At 42.1% G+C, this 18,752-nt stretch overlaps 1 protein-coding gene and 1 non-coding gene across 6 annotated transcripts in view; one reads left to right on the plus strand and one right to left on the minus strand.

Moving 5' to 3' along the window:
* PARN (poly(A)-specific ribonuclease) overlaps positions 1–18,752 on the minus strand; it is a 197,243-nt gene that overhangs the window by 123,711 nt on the left and 54,780 nt on the right. For all 5 annotated transcript variants that reach the window (XM_040256623.1, XM_040256648.1, XM_040256640.1 and 2 more), the window contains exon 19: positions 610–665. In XM_040256623.1, coding sequence (XP_040112557.1) covers positions 610–665 — 56 coding nt within the window. The remainder of the gene's footprint in view (positions 1–609; positions 666–18,752) is intronic.
* TRNAC-GCA lies at positions 16,591–16,662 on the plus strand. The gene has a single exon. It is a non-coding gene; the product is annotated as a tRNA-Cys (tRNA).

Consider the following 18,752-nt stretch of genomic DNA (forward strand, 5'->3'; position numbering starts at 1 on the left):
TACGAAGTGCAACACAGTATGTCCTCAAACTTCTACTGCAGTGATTATTATCATCGTGTATAAAGTATAATTCCTCTGTTTCTATCTGCCTATGGCCTATATTAAGGCAATTTACCAAGGCTACAAAAAGTGCAATAGAAAAGAACAATCAGAAGAAGCAACAACTACCTCTCAAACAGCGTGGTTGTCCGAAGTCTTCAAAGAGAAAAAAAAAACCTAACCACAAAACTTAAATATATACATAAACAACTGGAAAATAGAAAATGTACTGTTATTGTCACGGCTAGTACATCTTGAAATCTATTACATATACAATGTATTTATAGAAAATCATGAACTCAGAGTGCTGAGTGAAAATGAAGTAATGATGAGAAGATATATATATTTTTTAATTCAACTCATGTATAAACTGGAAAATACAAGTAAAGAGATGGGTTAATCAAGGCCCAAGGGTAACATTAACTTAAGCATACTATTCATATCAACCACAAAATCACTGGCTATTTTTAAGTGAATAAAGCTCTTTCTTCAGTAATTCTATTCCTGTTATCCTTTCCAGACCACACACTTAAATGTGCAGATGCAATGAAAAAATAAAAATTCACTTACAGTCTGGTCCTTCCAAGTTTAGATACGGGATATCCATGACTCTCATAAGAAATAACCTACCAAAAGAAAAGGAAAATGGATAATGGACTAACTTCTTTAAAAAAAGCAACTGATATAAACATCTAGAAAATTCTTTCATAGAAGCTCCTTAATTATATTACCTTATTTCTAAAATCACTTTGAAGAGTCTTAAGATCCACTTCACATCTTTCTCTAGGGCTAAATATTAGTCAGACACGACTGAGCACACTTCTTGAGTCTGAAGTATTTATTATAAATAGAAAACAAAAACTGGTATCCCCAATACCTACAACAGTTCCTGGCACTCAGGAGCTACTCAATAAATATTAGCTAAATGAATAAAATTAATCAAAGAGTCAAAACGAAGTCCTCTGCTGAACTGCCCTGTTAGTCCAGAAAAACTGAGAGAAAATGAGCCCTACAGCGTGCCGACCATCTTAACTCCCTTGAACAACTGTCCCCACAAATCGTAAAGGTAATCCCTATGGACCGGTGCTTTGTGAACTAGGAATGTGTCACCAGTGTCTTTCTTTTCTTTTTTTAAACTGAAATGCCATCATTGGATGAGTACTAATCTTACTGGGTGAACTGTCATTACTCCCATTTAAAACATATTAAAAGCATGAAGCAAAATAATCCTTGGTAAAAAACAAACAAACAAAAAACCTATCACACTGATAGAAATCATAGCAGTCATTTATGTATACTTTTTAAATGGATACAAAGGCACTTTTTAGAAGAGTGCTTCTAAATTACAGCGCTCCATAATGCCATTCAATTTGCTTTTATTTGCAAGACTGTGGGCAAAATATCAGGCATTCTGTTGTCTGTAAGATGATTTTAATGAGTTTTATTTAGATAACGGCATATTGTGCATTTCTGGTAGCGATTGCATTATACAGCAAATTAAAAAGGCAATCCAAGTGCCCAACAAGCAATTAGTTTGGCTTCACTGACCTGCAATTAAGGCACATTATTACCAGGCATTCAAAAGCCAGGCAGGGCATGATCCAGTTTACAAATGGAGCCATCAGCATGAATACCACTGTTCTGTGAATGCCAGAAAAAACAAAGTCCTGGTACTCTGCGGTTTGAGGACTTGTTGCCTAGCCTACAATTTAATAAACCAAATCCTATGGCTAAGAAACCAAATTTATTTTTAGTTCACTAATTTAGGCTCAAGTGTACTATTCTGGATCTGGTAGCCGGTTCACCCAGTTTAATCGATATCGCCTGCAATGCCAGAAAACAATGAGACATATAAAAGTATAGATTCCTCTCAAAAGTGGTTGTTATTACTACTGACAACCAGAACCTGATGAGTTAGTCCTGGGTTAGAAGGATCAATATTTTTATGGTTCACATAATTCTCAGTTTTCCATTTAGTAAATTGAGAGATGGCTCCCAACTCTACACCAAAAAAAAAAAAAAACAAAACAACTTTCAGTAAAAGTTGAAGAAACATATCAACCACTACAAAAATAAATTGTGTACCCAAACTTCAACAGAAGAATAAAAACTGAATCAACAAGATGTTCACTGTTATACCTTCAAAGGCACCAGTAATCAAAATCAACCTCCAGATTCAACAACGTGTGTGGGTGGGTAAATTACAGTTCGTCATTCCAACAGAATTAATTTCAAGGTACCTTTCAAAACATTCAAAACATCAGTAACTTGCAGGCCTATTTTTAATTTTTTTAAAAAAGCACATTTTATACTATTGTGACAGCTTTGTAAAACACCCAATATCATTAAACCAAAAATAAAAAATACTCCCCACTCCCTGCTCTGAAAAAAAACAGCCAATGATTTTGGGAAACTGAGTTTTGTTCTTCAAAAATCCTTTTGTGATTATTTTTTAAACTTAAAAAAGAAAACAAAACTGATAGGCCCAGGGGTAATAACTATAGAGATTTTCTTAGAGAAAGCTCAACTGAAAACACCAGTAGAATCAATCCTATATATCCTGTGCACTACCCTACCTGCTGTGGGGAGACGAATATAAAGTAAAATCACAAGTTTGAGTGTGCAGCTGCTTTATTTCTTTTAAAAATACTGTTTTCCTCTTAAGGTCATGTGGCCTCACCAAGTTTAGAAAATCTATTGTCTTATAAATACAAACAAGGATGACATTTAAAAGCAGACTTCCCCAGTTCTCTCGCCATATAAATATATATTTTCTTAATTTTAAAGATACATTTCATCAAGCGTTACACTGGCTGTTTGTCCTTTAATATTTCATCTCAATTATAAGTTATCATTTCTGTTTAAACTCAGTAAAAATTTATTTTCAGCAGAAACACTCAAAAGATTTTTCTTAAGTTAGTTAATCCTGTACTACCTTATTTGCTTATTCAACACTTTAACTAAATAGAAACCCCTTCCAAATGAATTATATTAATAGCCCTTCTCACTCATCCCTCTACCTTCATGTTTGGGCTTTACAGAGAAGCAAATCACCCCAAACCCTGCAGGAACACGCAAACCAATTCTGTCTGTGACTTGGCTGACTGCACCCCATGCAACTGGGAAACCGATTCTAAACCTGGAGCTGAGCGTCTGTGGAACAGACCCAAAGTCAACTCGCCGAGTGCCTCCCTCTCCTTTTAGGCCAGACGGTTTGCAGGCCACTGCACTGGAAGCATCCCCGCCTGCCTTTTTGAGGGAAAATTAAAACATTTCATTGCATGCACCCCTCATACTGACTGGCTGTCAGATGGCCTACACTGACACCCTGGGATGATCTGATAAAATACCTCCTGTGTGGCTCATCTGACCAAACAGTTTCATTTTAACGTATGAGAAATGCACTAGGCGAGCAGAAATACTGACAAGCACATGAAAGGATGCTCCTTCCCTGTGAACTGTATTGGAGAACAGTCTCTCCCAGAAGGCCTTTCATCTGCAGATATTGGAAACACACTCGGACCATCGCTTGCAGGAAATGTTATTTTTATTTCAGTGAAGATTCAGGGCGGCTATAATTTGGTAGAGACACACAAGACTGTGTGGGGCCCTGGCCATGTTCCTGCACGCTTCCTGATGAAATGCTATTTTTGCACTTATTCTCTGAAGGACTGACAATGATTCTGTCAAAGACTAAAATTAAGGTTCCCATCTGATGCAAGGGCCAATCATACATTGGGATTCTATCCCAGTACACTACATGACTCATGTTCACATTCTAGATGCTAGAAAATAAATTCTACCCTTCTGGGCATTTGTCAGTTTTTTAATGCTCTATGATGATCCTGGCGATGTTGTTTAGTGCGGCTTTCAAACATCCGGACAGATCCAAGGGTGGAGCACAGCATACTAGGGGGTCATTCAGTCAGCAGACTGGGTGACTTCAGCTCAGCCTCTTAACAGGCTACACAGAATAGGCTGTGGACAGTGCCTTTGTGTCCAGAACAGCCACCCAGCTCTGCTGCCTGTATGCTGCATGGCACTCATGGAAAGTCACCTGCTGACATTCTTTTCTGACCATGGCGGTGTGACACTGTGACCTGGACTATGTTAGAAGGCTTGTAGTCACAGGAGAATTTCATTTCAGACTTAAAGCTTCTTAGAGCCTAGAACATTGAGCACTTATCACAATGTGTTTCCCCAGACAGGCATCTTGATAGGAATGCAAATTCCTGGGCCCCACCCACCTAAGTCCTACTGACTCATAACCTGGGAACTGAAAATCACTGGGTTCACAGAAAAAAAGTATGTTTAAGACTGTTAATTTCCACAAATGATGATTCACTGATCAGGTGAGTAATAATGACTTGTGTCAACTTCTCCAAAAAGGTATTAGTTTTAATGATTTGTTTGCAGTAAATTATTGTGACTTAAGAGAAACACAAAACTATCACAACAAACGTCAAGGACTCCCTCAACATCCAGGCAGCAATAACATAAGGCTTCCACCATTCCCTGAAACCAGGAGGTCAATTGTGGCAAACAGCTAGGTCCTCTGCAAGAGGTCAATTGGGGGAAACAACTGCTGACCACTGTTTTCCTCATTTTGAAGAAGAAAGTAAAAAAAAAGACAGCATAAACTACTCTCTTGGCAACTCACTGGCAGAAGTCCAACCCTTTCTATGACTTGGCGACAAAGCAGCCCCTCCGGCATTATAAGCTTTAGCCTCTAATACGGACCCCAAGGCTGCCACACACATACACAGACTCTCCAAACTTGTCAAAATTCTCCGACCTTACCAACAAGCTTCAGACCCAGATTTCAGCAAGCACAAGACACACTGAGCAGCTCAAAAGAGGTACACTAAGGTCAAAGGGTATTCTTTGATGACACAAGAGCTTGTCTTGGACTGTGGCTTATTTGAATCATTTGCAGTTGTCCAATGTGAAAATGGATGGCAAACAGTGCTAGTATTAACCTGCTTTATGCAGCTGTGCTCAAGAAAACATAAAGGGCAAAGGTGACATTTAAATGCAGACAGGAAGTCCTGAAGGTGATTCAGGAATATTTTGCACAGAGGCTCAAACCTCTGGGAACCACAAAGATCATTACGGTTCATTAAAATTCCACATGACCGAGTCTACATACACGTAAAGCCAATAATTCTATTCAGAAATGAAAGGAAATATTTCGTTTTGCTCCTGCAGCAGCATGGTTTCCACTGCTGCTAAGTGATGGCAGAAAAAGACAGTGGATCAATGACCTGCACTTGGGGCCACTCAAAGAAACAATCGGCAGGACTTCCCTGGTAGTCCAGCGTCTAAGACTCTGCACTCCCAGTGCTGGGGGGCCCTGGGTTTGATTCCTGGTCAGGGAACTAGATCCCACATGCTGCAACTCATGATCCCACAGGAGTTCACATGCCTCAACTAAGGATCCCGCATGCCACAACAAAGACCCGGCACAGCCAAATAAATAAATTTAAAAGAAAAAAGAAAAGAAAAGAAACAACTGGCAAAAAACCAGTAATACCCAGCGCAGGGCAGTGGCTGTGCAGCTGACAGAAGGCCGGACACATGGATTAGGCTGTACGATGCTCACCTGAGCCACCACTGAAGACCAGCAACGCCATGCTGCTAACCGCTAGTGTTAACGTCTTTTGAAAAATCCTTTATTGAATTTTTTTAAGTTACCAAATTATATAACAGTACAATCTCAATTAATACATGAAATAGAGATAGAAAACACATTAGCAGGAAATACACCAAATGACAGTTTTGTTTTGTTTCGTTTTGGCTGGTGGAATTACAAGTGGGTAATTTGTGCTTCAATCAGGATAAGAATATATTACTTTTTAAAAAGACAAGGTTCCTGACTAAAATAAATGTTTGTTACGGCACATTCAGCCTCCTCTGATCCTCTGGTGTCTGGGGGACAGGCACCAAGTCCTATCATACAGGGAACAAGGAAGCAGCTTTTTCCTGCTCCAGCAGCTTACCCTTGGCCATCATGGGAGCAGGGACAGATTCAGACCCAAAGTTTCCCCATTACTGCTGCTGCTGCTGCTAAGTCATTTCAGTCGTGTCCGACTCTGTGCAACCCCATAGACGGCAGCCCACCAGGCTCCCCCGTCCCTGGGATTCTCCAGGCAAGAACGCTGGAGTGGGTTGCCATTTCCTTCTCCAATGCATGAAAGTGGAAAGTAAAAGTGAAGTCGCTCAGTCGTGTCTGACTCTTAGCGACCCCATGGACTGCCGCCCACCAGGCTCCTCCATCCATGAGATTTTCCAGGCAAGAGTACTGGAGTGGGGTGCCACTGCCTTCTCCATTACTAGTCTTACACTAAAGGCCTCACCTTCTCTCTGCCAGGTACCCCCTTACGCTTCAGTTGTATCCAACTGTGCAACCCCGCCAGGCTCCTCTGTGGAATTCTCCAGGCAAGAATATTGGAGCAACTTGCCATTTCTTCCTCCGGGGGATCTTCCTGACCCAGGGATTGAACCCACGTCTCTTACATCTCCTGCACTGGCAGGTGGGCAGGTTCTTTACCACTGGTGCCACCTGGGAAGCCCACACCCCCTCACATTGGGCTTCTAACGTGAGCTCTTCCCACAGCTTCATGTGAAACAGTGAGCCTGCAGTCCCCACAGGAGCCTCTAAGGGACAAATGAGGACGCACGTCCTGAATCACCTCTAGTGCAAGAACTCGAGATGTACGATCTCAGACATAGGCTTTTGTCAGTAGTTTTTGGCAATGCTCTAAGGGCTGATTAAATTATAGCTTCGTGCAACGGGGCAGAGTCCAGATATAAGAAACGAGGTTGCTTTCTGAGAAGAGCTTTGGGTGGACTGAGGAAGGCAACCAGGATGAAGGAGCAGAAAAGACAGCCATGCTGCTGCAGGTCAAAGGACAACCATTCCACGTCTGCAGTGCAGAACCAGCTGCTACCCGGGCCTCGGGCCTCGCGGTCACACCCATCCGCACACACCATGATCACCATCAGGAAAACCCTGTGAAATGGCGCATGTTAGGGGTGAGTGAGATAATGAGGTATCTAAATACAAAAGCTTTATTTTCTGTAAGGTCAGATCTGTACACATGTACACAGGCTTGAATGATCTAGAAGAATTTCTGATGTTACAGTCTGTCTTCATAAAAGAGGATAGTGTTTACTCTGGTTCTGCCTGAGCAAAAGGAAAACCCTCCAGCCCCCAAACTTTTCATTCTTCCACCTAGAAACTCAGTATTTCATTTAAAGAGTAAACATATGCATTTGTTCAAGACTACACGTCTCCTCCTAAAAAGCTTTACCTCAAAGAACAGATTTCCAAGCAAAATTGCACTCTTCTTATGCCGCTGCAGACGGGAATATGGAGATGCCGAGTACAATCTCATCTCAACACGACTTGAGTGGTGAATTAATTTGCACCTAACTCCAAGTCCCAAGCCTTCCAGAGGAAAATTGAAACCTTTAACGACTGCCAGCTCTACTGTTCTTGCAAATGGTCTTGGTATTTCCTTCAGGGCACAGCAGTAAAAAGCACTTCATGAGAACCGTGTATGCAAGGGCTCATCATTATACATATTTATGCACCATAAAAAACTAATTTTATCATCCAGGGTAGGAAGCATGCAGACATCGCTCACAAAATAAGCTCATTTATTTTGCTCACTAAAGCTCTTGTGTAAAATGAGAGGGCAACCACTGGGTAGAGGAGTCACTGTGGCACCAGTTATTTTCATTTCACTCGGGGCGGGGAGAGCAGTGCATGTGCAATTTCCAGTCTAGTCACTTGATGTCTTGACAAATAGAGCATTACCCGACATCTGTCCCAAAGCCAACTCATGTCCCTTCTCGGAGATGTAACTCAAGAAACAAGGGGGGGTATGGGGAAGAAAGGCAAAAGGAAAGAAAGCAGCTCGTTTAAAACAGTCTCCATCAAATGAACCACATCAAATTACATTAAATAAAAGTGTTAAACTAAACACTGTACAAAGGCAACGGCTGCTGGACCTATAAAACAGCAGACTGTAAAATGTCAGAGGAAACTGGTCGCACTCGATCCGGTGGTCCAAGTCAACATCTTTTAGAATCACTGGCTCTCCTGAAGAATCCCAGGGATGGGGAGCCTGGTGGGCTGCTATCTCTGGGGTCGCACAGAGTTGGACACGACTGAAGTGACTTAGCAGCAGCAGCAGCAGCAGCTCAAGCCAAACATGCAGACAAAGAAATCTTTCAGTGACACTAGCATTGTCTCTTAAGAAAACGTCCTACTAACTGTCAAGCCGTTTTAGAGACTGATGTTCCCTGGAGGAAGAATCCTATCCCTAGCTGAGGACAGACCTGGGTTATCCCAGAGTCAGCTGTTTCTGGGGCCCTCAGCAGATGGCCTCAGCTTGCAAATGAGGGACCTTATTACCTACCTCCTCAGGGACGCTGTCAGAGAAGGCAATGGCACCCCACTCCAGTACTCTCGCCTGGAAAATCTCATGGACGGAGGAGCCTGGTGGGCTGCAGTCCATGGGGTCACTAAGAGTCAGACACGACTGAGCAACTTCACTTTCACTTTTCACTTTCATGCATTGGAGAAGGAAATGGCAACCCACTCCAGCGTTCTTGCCTGGAGAATCCCAGGGATGGGGGAGCCTGGTGGGCTGCCGTCTATGGGGCTGCACAGAGTCGGACGAGACTGAAGTGACTTAGCAGCAGGGATGCTGTCAGAAATTATAGTTGCTGTGGGTGAAATACTCTGAACCATGGAAGATATTCAATAGAGAAGATACTTGGCAGCTAGTCTAAATTCACTCATGGCTCAGCCGGTAAGGAGTCTGCCTGCAATGCAGGAGACCCGGGTTTGATCCTTGGGTTGGGAAGATCCCCTGGAGAAGGAAATGGCAAACCACTCCAGTATTCTTGCCTGAAAAATCCCATGGACAGAAGAGCCTGGCGGGCTACAGTTCATGGGGTTGCAAAGAGTCAGACATGACTAAGTGACTTCACCTCTCTTCACTCTCTTTCACTTCTAAATTTCTTAGGGTACCCTGCTAACCTCTGACTCATATAAATTAACTGTGAAACAGTCTTGGAAATAACTATGACCTACTTGCTTACAGCCAGGGCCAAAGCAAGGCAAGAACTATCTAAGAATACTGACTTTACTACCAACATGCCTATAAATGGTCCTCCAAAAAAATAGGTCCACATCCTAATTCCAAGAACCTCTGAATGCTGTCTTCTTTGAAAAAAGGATCTTAGCAGATGGAACTAGAAATTAGGTTAAGGACCTTACATGAGGACATATCCGGAACTATCCAAGTGAACCCTAAACACCATCACAACTGTCCTTACAAAAGAAACAGAGACAGGATACACACAGAGGGGAGGCAGAGACTGGAGTGGCACAGTGACAAGCCGAGGAGTGCCAGCATCGCCAGGCCCTAGAGAAGCAAGGAACAGATCCTTCCCAGAGCCTGGGGAAGGAGCGCAGCCACATCTATACCCTAATTTCAAACTTCTGGCCTCCAGAACTGTGAAAGAACAAATGTCTGTTGTTTAGGTCACCTACCAAGCTTGTGGAGATTCAAATAGGAATCACAGGAAACTACGATGATATCCTGCTAAGAAGGAGGCAAGCTGCTTAAACAAATATCCAGGGACTCATTTTTTCTAACCTCTACAAATTGTAATGATAAACAAGTTATTAAGCTAGAGAGACATGTACTTTAAAGTAACCAGAGCCGATCCAAGGCTAGAATGGGCCCATATGTAGACAGCCCTTGGGGGCCCACAGGGCTAGCACACCGACTAGAGGTATGTGGCATCGCCTATATCCATATCAAAAGTGGCCTTCTGATAAAGCCATGGAAGCAGCTTGCCTGATAAATCTTTAGGAAAACAAGGTTGCTAGGCAGAAATTAGATAAGGCAGTGTCAGTTTGAGGCAAGCACCCCTTGCCTGGAGAACTCGGTAACTAGTTTGGAAACAAGCACTAGTTTCTAGTCTTAAGAAGGCCCACACTGAAGGCTATTTTCATGTGCTCGAGACTCACCTTGTCTTTCACCTTTATGAAAATCAGGGCAATCAAACCAAGCCAACACTGATTTGGGAAACCCAAGGTATTGTTTCAATAGATTAAGATCTCACTGGAGCAATGAGTTGCTCAAGAAGAAACAGCTCACACAAGGACAAATTTGTAGATAGAAAAGCAGGTGAGAGGTTTACCTGGGGCTGAGGGGAGCCAGGGGATGGGGAATTCCTGCCTAATGACCAGAGAGTTTGTTTGGGGTGAGGAAAAAGTTCTGGAAACAGACAGTGGGGCAGCTGTGCAACACTGTGGATGTACTTACTGCCACTGAATTGTACGCTTAAAAATCGTTAAAATGGCAAATTGTATGTTACATATAGTTTACCATAATTTTAAAAAAATGCATAATGTCATATACCCCAAACCACTGAAATGTACACTTTAAATGGGTGAACTGCATGGTGTGCAAATTTATATCCCAATAAAGCTGGTAAAAAAACAAACAAACAAACAAAAAGAAACCACTTTCAAACGGTCACTTAGTAAATGCTACTTCTTTACTTTCCTCTCCCAATAAAAATCTACAACTAGAACTGCTGCCCAGCCCAAAGACTGAGATATGACCATATGCCTCAAAGGGGGAAACAAAAAGCAAAAAAGACATACATGCAAATCTTCCTGAGCACCACTGAGTTACAAGCACACTTTATCCTCCTCTCCCTCTTTTTTTTGATCAAGGCTCATAACTGAATACAAAGCCCACCTTATAGGAGGCCTACAGTACTAAAGATATGATTATACGGTATTTCCTTTAAAAACAAAAAGCTCTCCATTTGTTCCCAGCATCTGGTCAACAGAAGCACCTCTTCAAAGTACAAATGTCCCCAAAGCAGTGACAAGCTGACTGAGGCCTATGACATATCAGGCACTGTGCATTTTATACACATTCTCCCATGTCACTCTGACGGCAACCCTATCCAATGGGTACCATCATTCTCAACTACAGATGAGGAAGCTGAGGGTAACTTGCTCAAGGGGGTCCAGGTATAGAGAGCAGGGCTGGGATTCAAATCCAGGTACCTGATCCCAGAGACCACAACTGCTCTCTATTACACAGTACCCTGAAGTGAAGCCGTTCTACTAGAGAAATTAACCAAATGATTTTAGCACGTGAAACACATATGGAAACCCATTATGTTGAGCACTGTGACACCCACAGGCAGGTCTTCCCAACAGCACAAACTGTGTTGCACCTCTTGCTTATGTTGTAAAGCTGGAAAGCTCTTGGAGGAAATTAACACTTAAAACAATGGACTCATGGGCTTCCCTGGTGGCTCAGTGGTAAAGAAGAATCCACCTGCCGGTGCAGGAGATGAGGGTTTCATCCCTGATCCGGAAAGATCCCACATGCCGCAGAGCAACTAAACCCATGCACCACAACTACTGAGCCTGTGCTCGAGAGCCTGGGAGCCACCAACTACTGAGCCCACAGGCCACAGCCTGAGCACTGCAACTAGAGTAGCCACCACAGAGCCCAACTAGAAAAAGCCAGAGCAGGAACGAAGACCCAGCACAGCTAATAATAAACAAATTACATTATTTTTTAAAAAAAAGAACCACAATGGACTTAACTGATACCCAAGCTTAACAGGATATCAGTAAAGACATATTGGCTCCATCCCCTAAGATGCTAAAACCTGAAGCAATTGCTAGGAGGCTTCGCAGGTGGCACATAGTAAAGATCCACCTGCCAATGCAGGAGATGCAAGAGATTTGGGTTTGATCTCTGAGTCAGGAAGATCCACTGGAGGAGGAATTGACAACCTCCTCCAGTATTTTTCCCTGGAAACTTCCATGGGCAGAGGAGCCTGGCAGGCTATAGTCAGTGCGGTGACAAAGAGTTGGACACTCAGTCTGAGCGACTGAGCACACATGCAGGACAGACTGGCCTTGCCTTCTTGTTGCTCCAGCACCTTTTACTCCTCCGTATCAGAAGGGGCAGGCAGGACAGGAGAAGGTAAGGTGAGGGCTGCCCTGCAGGGGCGCAGGTACTGCTCTCATGAAAGACAAGCAGGGGGAGGCAGTCCTAAGATGGTGGAGAAATAGGACGGGGAAACCACTTTCTCCCCCACAAATTCATCAAAAGAACATTTAAACACTGAGTAAATTCCACAAAACAACTTCTGAATGCCAGCAGAGGACATCAGGTGCCCAGAGAAGCAGCCCATTGCCTTCTAAAGGAGGTAGGAAAAAATATAAAAGACAAAAAAAGAGACAAAAGAGGTAGGGACGGAGCTCCGTCCCGGGAAGGGAGTCTTAAAAAGAGAGAAGTTTCCAAACACCGGGAAACACTCTCACTGCTGAGTCAGTGGCGAGCCTTGGAAGCACAGAGGGCAACATAACAGGGAAGAAAAATAAATAAATAATTAAAACCCACAAGTTCCGTGCCCAACGGTAACTCCCCCAGCGGAGAAGTAGCACAGATGCCTGCACACAGCACTAGCAAGTGGAGGCTGAGCAGGGAGGCGTGGGCTACATTGCTTAGCATAAGGATCTGGCCTGAATGCCCCAAGCCCAATCTGAGTGAACTAACTTGAGCTAGGAAACTAGACTGTGGGACAACTACCACCCAAAAAGCCAGCCCTAACCTAAGACACCGCCAGGCCCAAGCACAGAACAAAGGACTGAACAGAGATAGCTGGCTGCAGACCATCCCCCTCCAGTGACAGGCAGCCAGAGCTGGAAGGGGGCAATCACAGCCCCAGAGAGACATTATCTACAAAACCGTAAGCAGGCTTCTTTGTCAACTAAGACTTCTTGGGGTTCTGGACGGTCAACATCCGCCTGAGAAGGTGCACCGGTTGTATACCCAGAAAACAGACCGGCAGGGGTGGGGGAGGCGATAAGTCGCAGTGATCGCGCTCACCAAACACCCCATCACCTGAGCTGCTCGGACCTGGGAAGGGCACAAAATGCAGGCCCAACAGAGTCTTCACCTCTGAGGACTACCCAAGTGCCTGAACCTGAGCGGCTTAGACCTGGGAGGTGCATGCAGCCCAGGGCCGGCCTCGGACAGTTCCCAGCGGAGCAACACAGATCCTGAGCAGAGTGGGCAGGGAGGGTACACGCGCCGTGAGCAGGGGCAGGCCCAGTGTGGCTGAGGCACTGCGAGCACATGCCAGTGCTATTTGTTTGCAGCGTCCCTCCTTCCCCACAGTGCGACTGAACAAGTGAGCCTAAAAAAAGTGTCCACCACTGCCCCCCTTGTGTCAGGGCAGAAATCAGACACTGAAGAGACCAGCAAACAGAAGCTAAAACGGAGAGAACTGCCTTGGAAGTGACAGGTGCAATAGATTAAAACCCTGTCGTTAGTACCGACTACATAGGAAGGGGCCTATAGATCTTGAGAAATATAAGCCGGACCAAGGAACTATCTGAAAATGAACTGACCCCACAATACCCACAACACCAGAGAAAGTCCTAGATATATTTTTACTATGTTTACGATCATTCTTTTTTTTTTAATTTAAAAAAATTTTAAGTCCTCTATTACTCCTTTAATTTTCACTTTTATAACCTACTATTACTTTGCAAAAAAAAAAAGACCCTATTTTTCAAAAGCAAACTTCATATATATATTTTTTATAATTTTTGTGACTTTTTTTTTCTCTCTTTTTTTTCTTCTTTTCTTTAATATTGTATTTTTGAAATTCCAAACTCTACTCTAGATTTTTAATCTTTGCTTTTTGGTATTTGTTATCAATTTTGTACCTTTAATAACCTAATTTTCAGTACCCATTTTCACTTGGGAGCGAGATTACTGGCTTGACTGCTCTCTCCCCCTTTGGACTCTCCTTTTTCTCCACCAGGTCACCTGTGTCTCCTCACTAACCCCTCTCTTCCCTATCCAACTCTGTGAATTTCTGTGGGTTCCAAATGGTGGAGAACACTTAGGGAACTGATTACTGGCTGGATCTGTCTCTCTCCTTTTCATTCCCCCCTTTTATCCTCCTAGCCACCTCTGTCTCCTTCCTCCCTCCTCTCTTCTCTGTATAACTCCATGAATATCTCTGAGCGGTCCAGTTGTGGAGTGCACATAAGGAAGTGATTACTGGCTAGCTTGCTCTCTCCTCTATTGATTCCACCTCATCTCATTCGGGTCACCTCTAACTCCCTCCTCCCTCTTCTCTTCTCCATGTAAGGCTGTGAACCTCTCTGGGTGTCCCTCATCATGGAGAAACTTTTCATCTTTAACCTAGATGTTTTATCAACGGTGCTGTACAGAAGGAGAAGTTTTGAGACTACTGTAAAAATAAGACTGAAAACCAGAAGCAGGAGGCTTAGGTCCAAACCCTGAGAGCACAAGAGAGCTCCTGACTCCAGGGAATATTCATTGATAGGAGTTCATCAAATGCCTCCATACCTACACTGAAACCAAGCACCACCCAAGGGCCAACAAGTTCCAGAGCAAGACATACCGTGCAAATTCTCCAGCAACACAGGAACACAGCCCTGAGCTCCAATATACAGGCTGCCCAAAGTTACTCTAAAACCATAGACATCTCATAACTCATTACTGGACACTTCATTGCATTCCAGAGAGAAGAAATCCAGCTCCACCCACCAGAACACCAACACAAGCTTCCCTAACCAAGAAACCTTGACAAGCCACTGATACAACCCCACCCACAGGGAGGAAACTCCACAATAAAGAGAACTCCACCAACTGCCAGAATACAGAAAGGATACCCCAAACACAGCAACATAAACAAGATGAAGAGACAGAGGAATACCCAGCAGGTAAAGGAACAGGATAAATGCCCACCACACCAAACAAAAGAGGAAGAGATAGGGAATCTATGTGAGAAAGAATTCTGAATAATGATAGTGAAAATGATCCAAAATTTTGAAATCAAAATGGTATCACAGATAAATAGCCTGGAGACAAGGATTGAGAAGATGCAAGAAAGGTTCAACAAGGACCTAGAAGAAATAAAAAAGAGTCAATATATAATGAATAATGCAATAAATGAGATCAAAAACACTCTGGAGGCAACAAATAGTAGAATAACAGAGGCAGAAGATAGGATTAGTGAATTAGAAGATAGAATGGTAGAAATAAATGAATCAGAGAGGAAAAAAGAAAAACGAATTAAAAGAAATGAGGACAATCTCAGAGACCTCCAGGACGGTGTTAAACAGCCCAACATTCAAATCATAGGAGTCCCAGAAGAAGACAAAAAGAAAGACCATGAGAAAATACTTGAGATAATAGTTGAAAACTTCCCTAAAATGGGGAAGGAAATAATCACCCAAGTCCAAGAAACCTAGAGAGTCCCAAACAGGATAAACCCAAGGCGAAACACCCCGAGACACATATTAATCAAATTAACAAAGATCAAACACAAAGAACAAATATTAAAAGCAGCAAGGGAAAAACAACAAATAACACACAAGGGGATCCCTATTAGGATAACAGCTGATCTTTCAATAGAAACTCTTCAAGCCAGGAGGGAATGGCAAGACATACTTAAAGTGATGAAAGAAAATAACCTACAGCCCAGATTACTGTATCCAGCAAGGATCTCATTTAAATATGAAGGAGAAATAAAAACCTTTACAGACAAGCAAAAGCTGAGAGAATTCAGCACCACCAAACGGACAAATGCTAAATTCTCTAGACAGAAAACACAAAAAGGGTGTATAAACTCGAACCCAAAACAATAAAGTAAATGGTAACAGGATCATACTTATCAATAATTACCTTAAACATAAATGGGTTGAATGCCCCAACCAAAAGACAAAGACTGGCTGAATGGATACAAAAACAAGACCCCTGTATATGTTGTCTATGAGACCCACCTCAAAACAGGGGACACATACAGACTGAAAGTGAAGGGCTGGAAAAAGATATTCCATGCGAATAGAGACCAAAAGAAAGCAGGAGTAGCAATACTCATATCAGATAAAATAGACTTTAAACAAAGGCTGTGAAAAGAGACAAAGAAGGACACTAATGATCAAAGGATCAATCCAAGAAGAAAATATAACAATTATAAATATATATGCACCCAACATAGGAGCACCGCAATATGTAAGACAAATGATAACAAGTATGAAAGGGGAAATTAACAATAACACAATAATAGTGGGAGACTTTAACACCCCACTCACACCTATGGATAGATCAACTAAACAGAAAATTAACAAGGAGACGCAAACTTTAAACGATACAATAGACCAGTTAGACCTAATTGCTATCTATAGGACATTTCACCCCAAAACAATGAATTTAACCTTTTTCTCAAGCACACACGGAAACTTCTCCAGGACAGATCACATCCTGGGCCATAAATCTAGCCTTGGTAAATTCAAAAAAAATGAAATCATTCCAAGCATCTTTTCTGACCACAATGCAGTAAGATTAGATCTCAATTACAGGAGAAAAACTATTAAAAATTCCAACATATGGATGCTGAACAACACGCTGCTGAATAACCAACAAATCACAGAAGAAAGAGTCTTCCCTGGTGGCTCAGATGGTAAAGCATCTGCCTGCAATGCAGGAGACCCGGGTTCGATCCCTGGGTTGGGAAGATCTCCTAGAGAAGGAAATGGCAACCCACTCCAGTACTCTTGCCTGGAGAATCCCATGGACGGAGGAGCCTGGTAGGCTACAGCCCATGGGGTTGCAAAGAGTCAGACACAACTGAGCGACTTCACTTTCACTTTTCTTTCACAGAAGAAATCAAAAAAGAAATCAAAATATGCATAGAAACGAATGAAAATGAAAACACAACAACCCAAAACCTGTGAGACACTATAAAAGCAGAGCTAAGGAGAAAGTTCATAGCAATACAGGCATGCCTCAAGAAACAAGAAAAAAGTCAAATAAATAACCTAACTCTACACCTAAAGCAACTAGAAAAGGAAGAAATGGAGAACCCCAGGGTTAGTAGAAGGAAAGAAATCTTAAAAATTAGGGCAAAAATAAATGCAAAAGAAACAAAAGAGACCACAGCAAAAATCAACAAAGCCAAAAGCTGGTTCTTTGAAAGGATAAATAAAATTGACAAACCATTAGCCAGACTCATCAAGAAACAAAGGGAGAAAAATCAAATCAACAAAATTAGAAATGAAAATGGAGAGATCACAACAGACAACACAGAAATACAAAGGATCATAAGAGACTACTATCAGCAATTATATGCCAATAAAATGGACAATGTGAAAGAAACGGACAAATTCTTAGAAAAGTACAACTTTCCAAAACCGAACCAGGAAGAAATAGAAAATCTTAACAGACCCATCACAAGCATGGTAATTGAAACTGTAATCAGAAATCTTCCAGCAAACAAAAGCCCAGGTCCAGACAGCTTCACAGCTGAATTCTACCAAAAATTTAGGGAAGAGCTAACACCTATCCTACTCAAACTCTTCCAGAAAATTGCAGAGGAAGGTAAACTTCCAAACTCATTCTATGAGGCCACCATCACCCTAATACCAAAACCTGACAAAGATACTACAAAAAAAGAAAACTACAGGCCAATATCACTGATGAACATAGATGCAAAAATCCTTAACAAAATTCTAGCAATCAGAATCCAACAACACATTAAAAAGATCATACACCATGACCAAGTGGACTTTATCTCAGGGATGCAAGGATTCTTCAATATCCACAAATCAATCAGTTTAATTCACCACATTAACAAACTGAAAAATAAAAGCCATATGATTATCTCAACAGATGCAGAGAAAGCCTTTGACAAAATTCAACATCCATTTATGATAAAAACTCTCCAGAAAGCAGGAATAGAAGGAACATACTTCAGCATAATAAAAGCTATATATGACAAACCCACGGCAAACATTATCCTCAATGGTGAAAAATTGAAAGCATTTCCCCTAAAGTCAGGAACAAAACAAGGGTGCCCACTTTCACCATTACTATTCAACATAGTTTTGGAAGTTTTGGCCACAGCAATCAGAGCAGAAAAAGAAATAAGAAGAAGTAAAACTATCACTGTTTGCAGATGACATGATCCTCTACATCAGTTCAGTTCAGTCGCTCAGTCGTATCCGACTCTTTGCGACCCCATGAATCGCAGCACGCCAGGCTTCCCTGTCTATCACCAACTCCCAGAGTTCACTCAGACTCACGTCCATCATTACTAGAGCTTATCAATGAATATAGGAAAGTTGCAGGATATACAATAAACACACAGAAATCCCTTGCATTCCAATACACTATTAATGAGAAAATAGAGAAATTAAGGAAACAATTCCATTCACCATTGCAACGAAAAGAATAAAATACTTAGGAATATATCTACCTAAAGAAACTAAAGACCTATATATAGAAAACTATAAAACACTGGTGAAAGAAATCAAAGAGGACACTAATAGATGGAGAAATATACCATGTTCATGGATCGGAAGAATCAATATAGTGAATATGAGTATACTACCCAAAGCAATTTATAGATTCAATGCAATCCCTATCAAGCTACAAATGGTATTTTTCACAGAGCTAGAACAAATAATTTCACAATTTGTATGGAAATACAAAAAACCTCGAATAGCCAAAGCAATCTTGAGAAAGAAGAATGGAACTGGAAGAATCAACCTGCCTGACTTCAGGCTCTACTACAAAGCCACAGTCATCAAGACAGTATGGTACTGG

Source organism: Oryx dammah, unplaced genomic scaffold, assembly GCF_014754425.2.
Source record: "Oryx dammah isolate SB20612 unplaced genomic scaffold, SCBI_Odam_1.1 HiC_scaffold_2, whole genome shotgun sequence".
Taxonomy (NCBI): Eukaryota; Metazoa; Chordata; class Mammalia; order Artiodactyla; family Bovidae; genus Oryx; species Oryx dammah.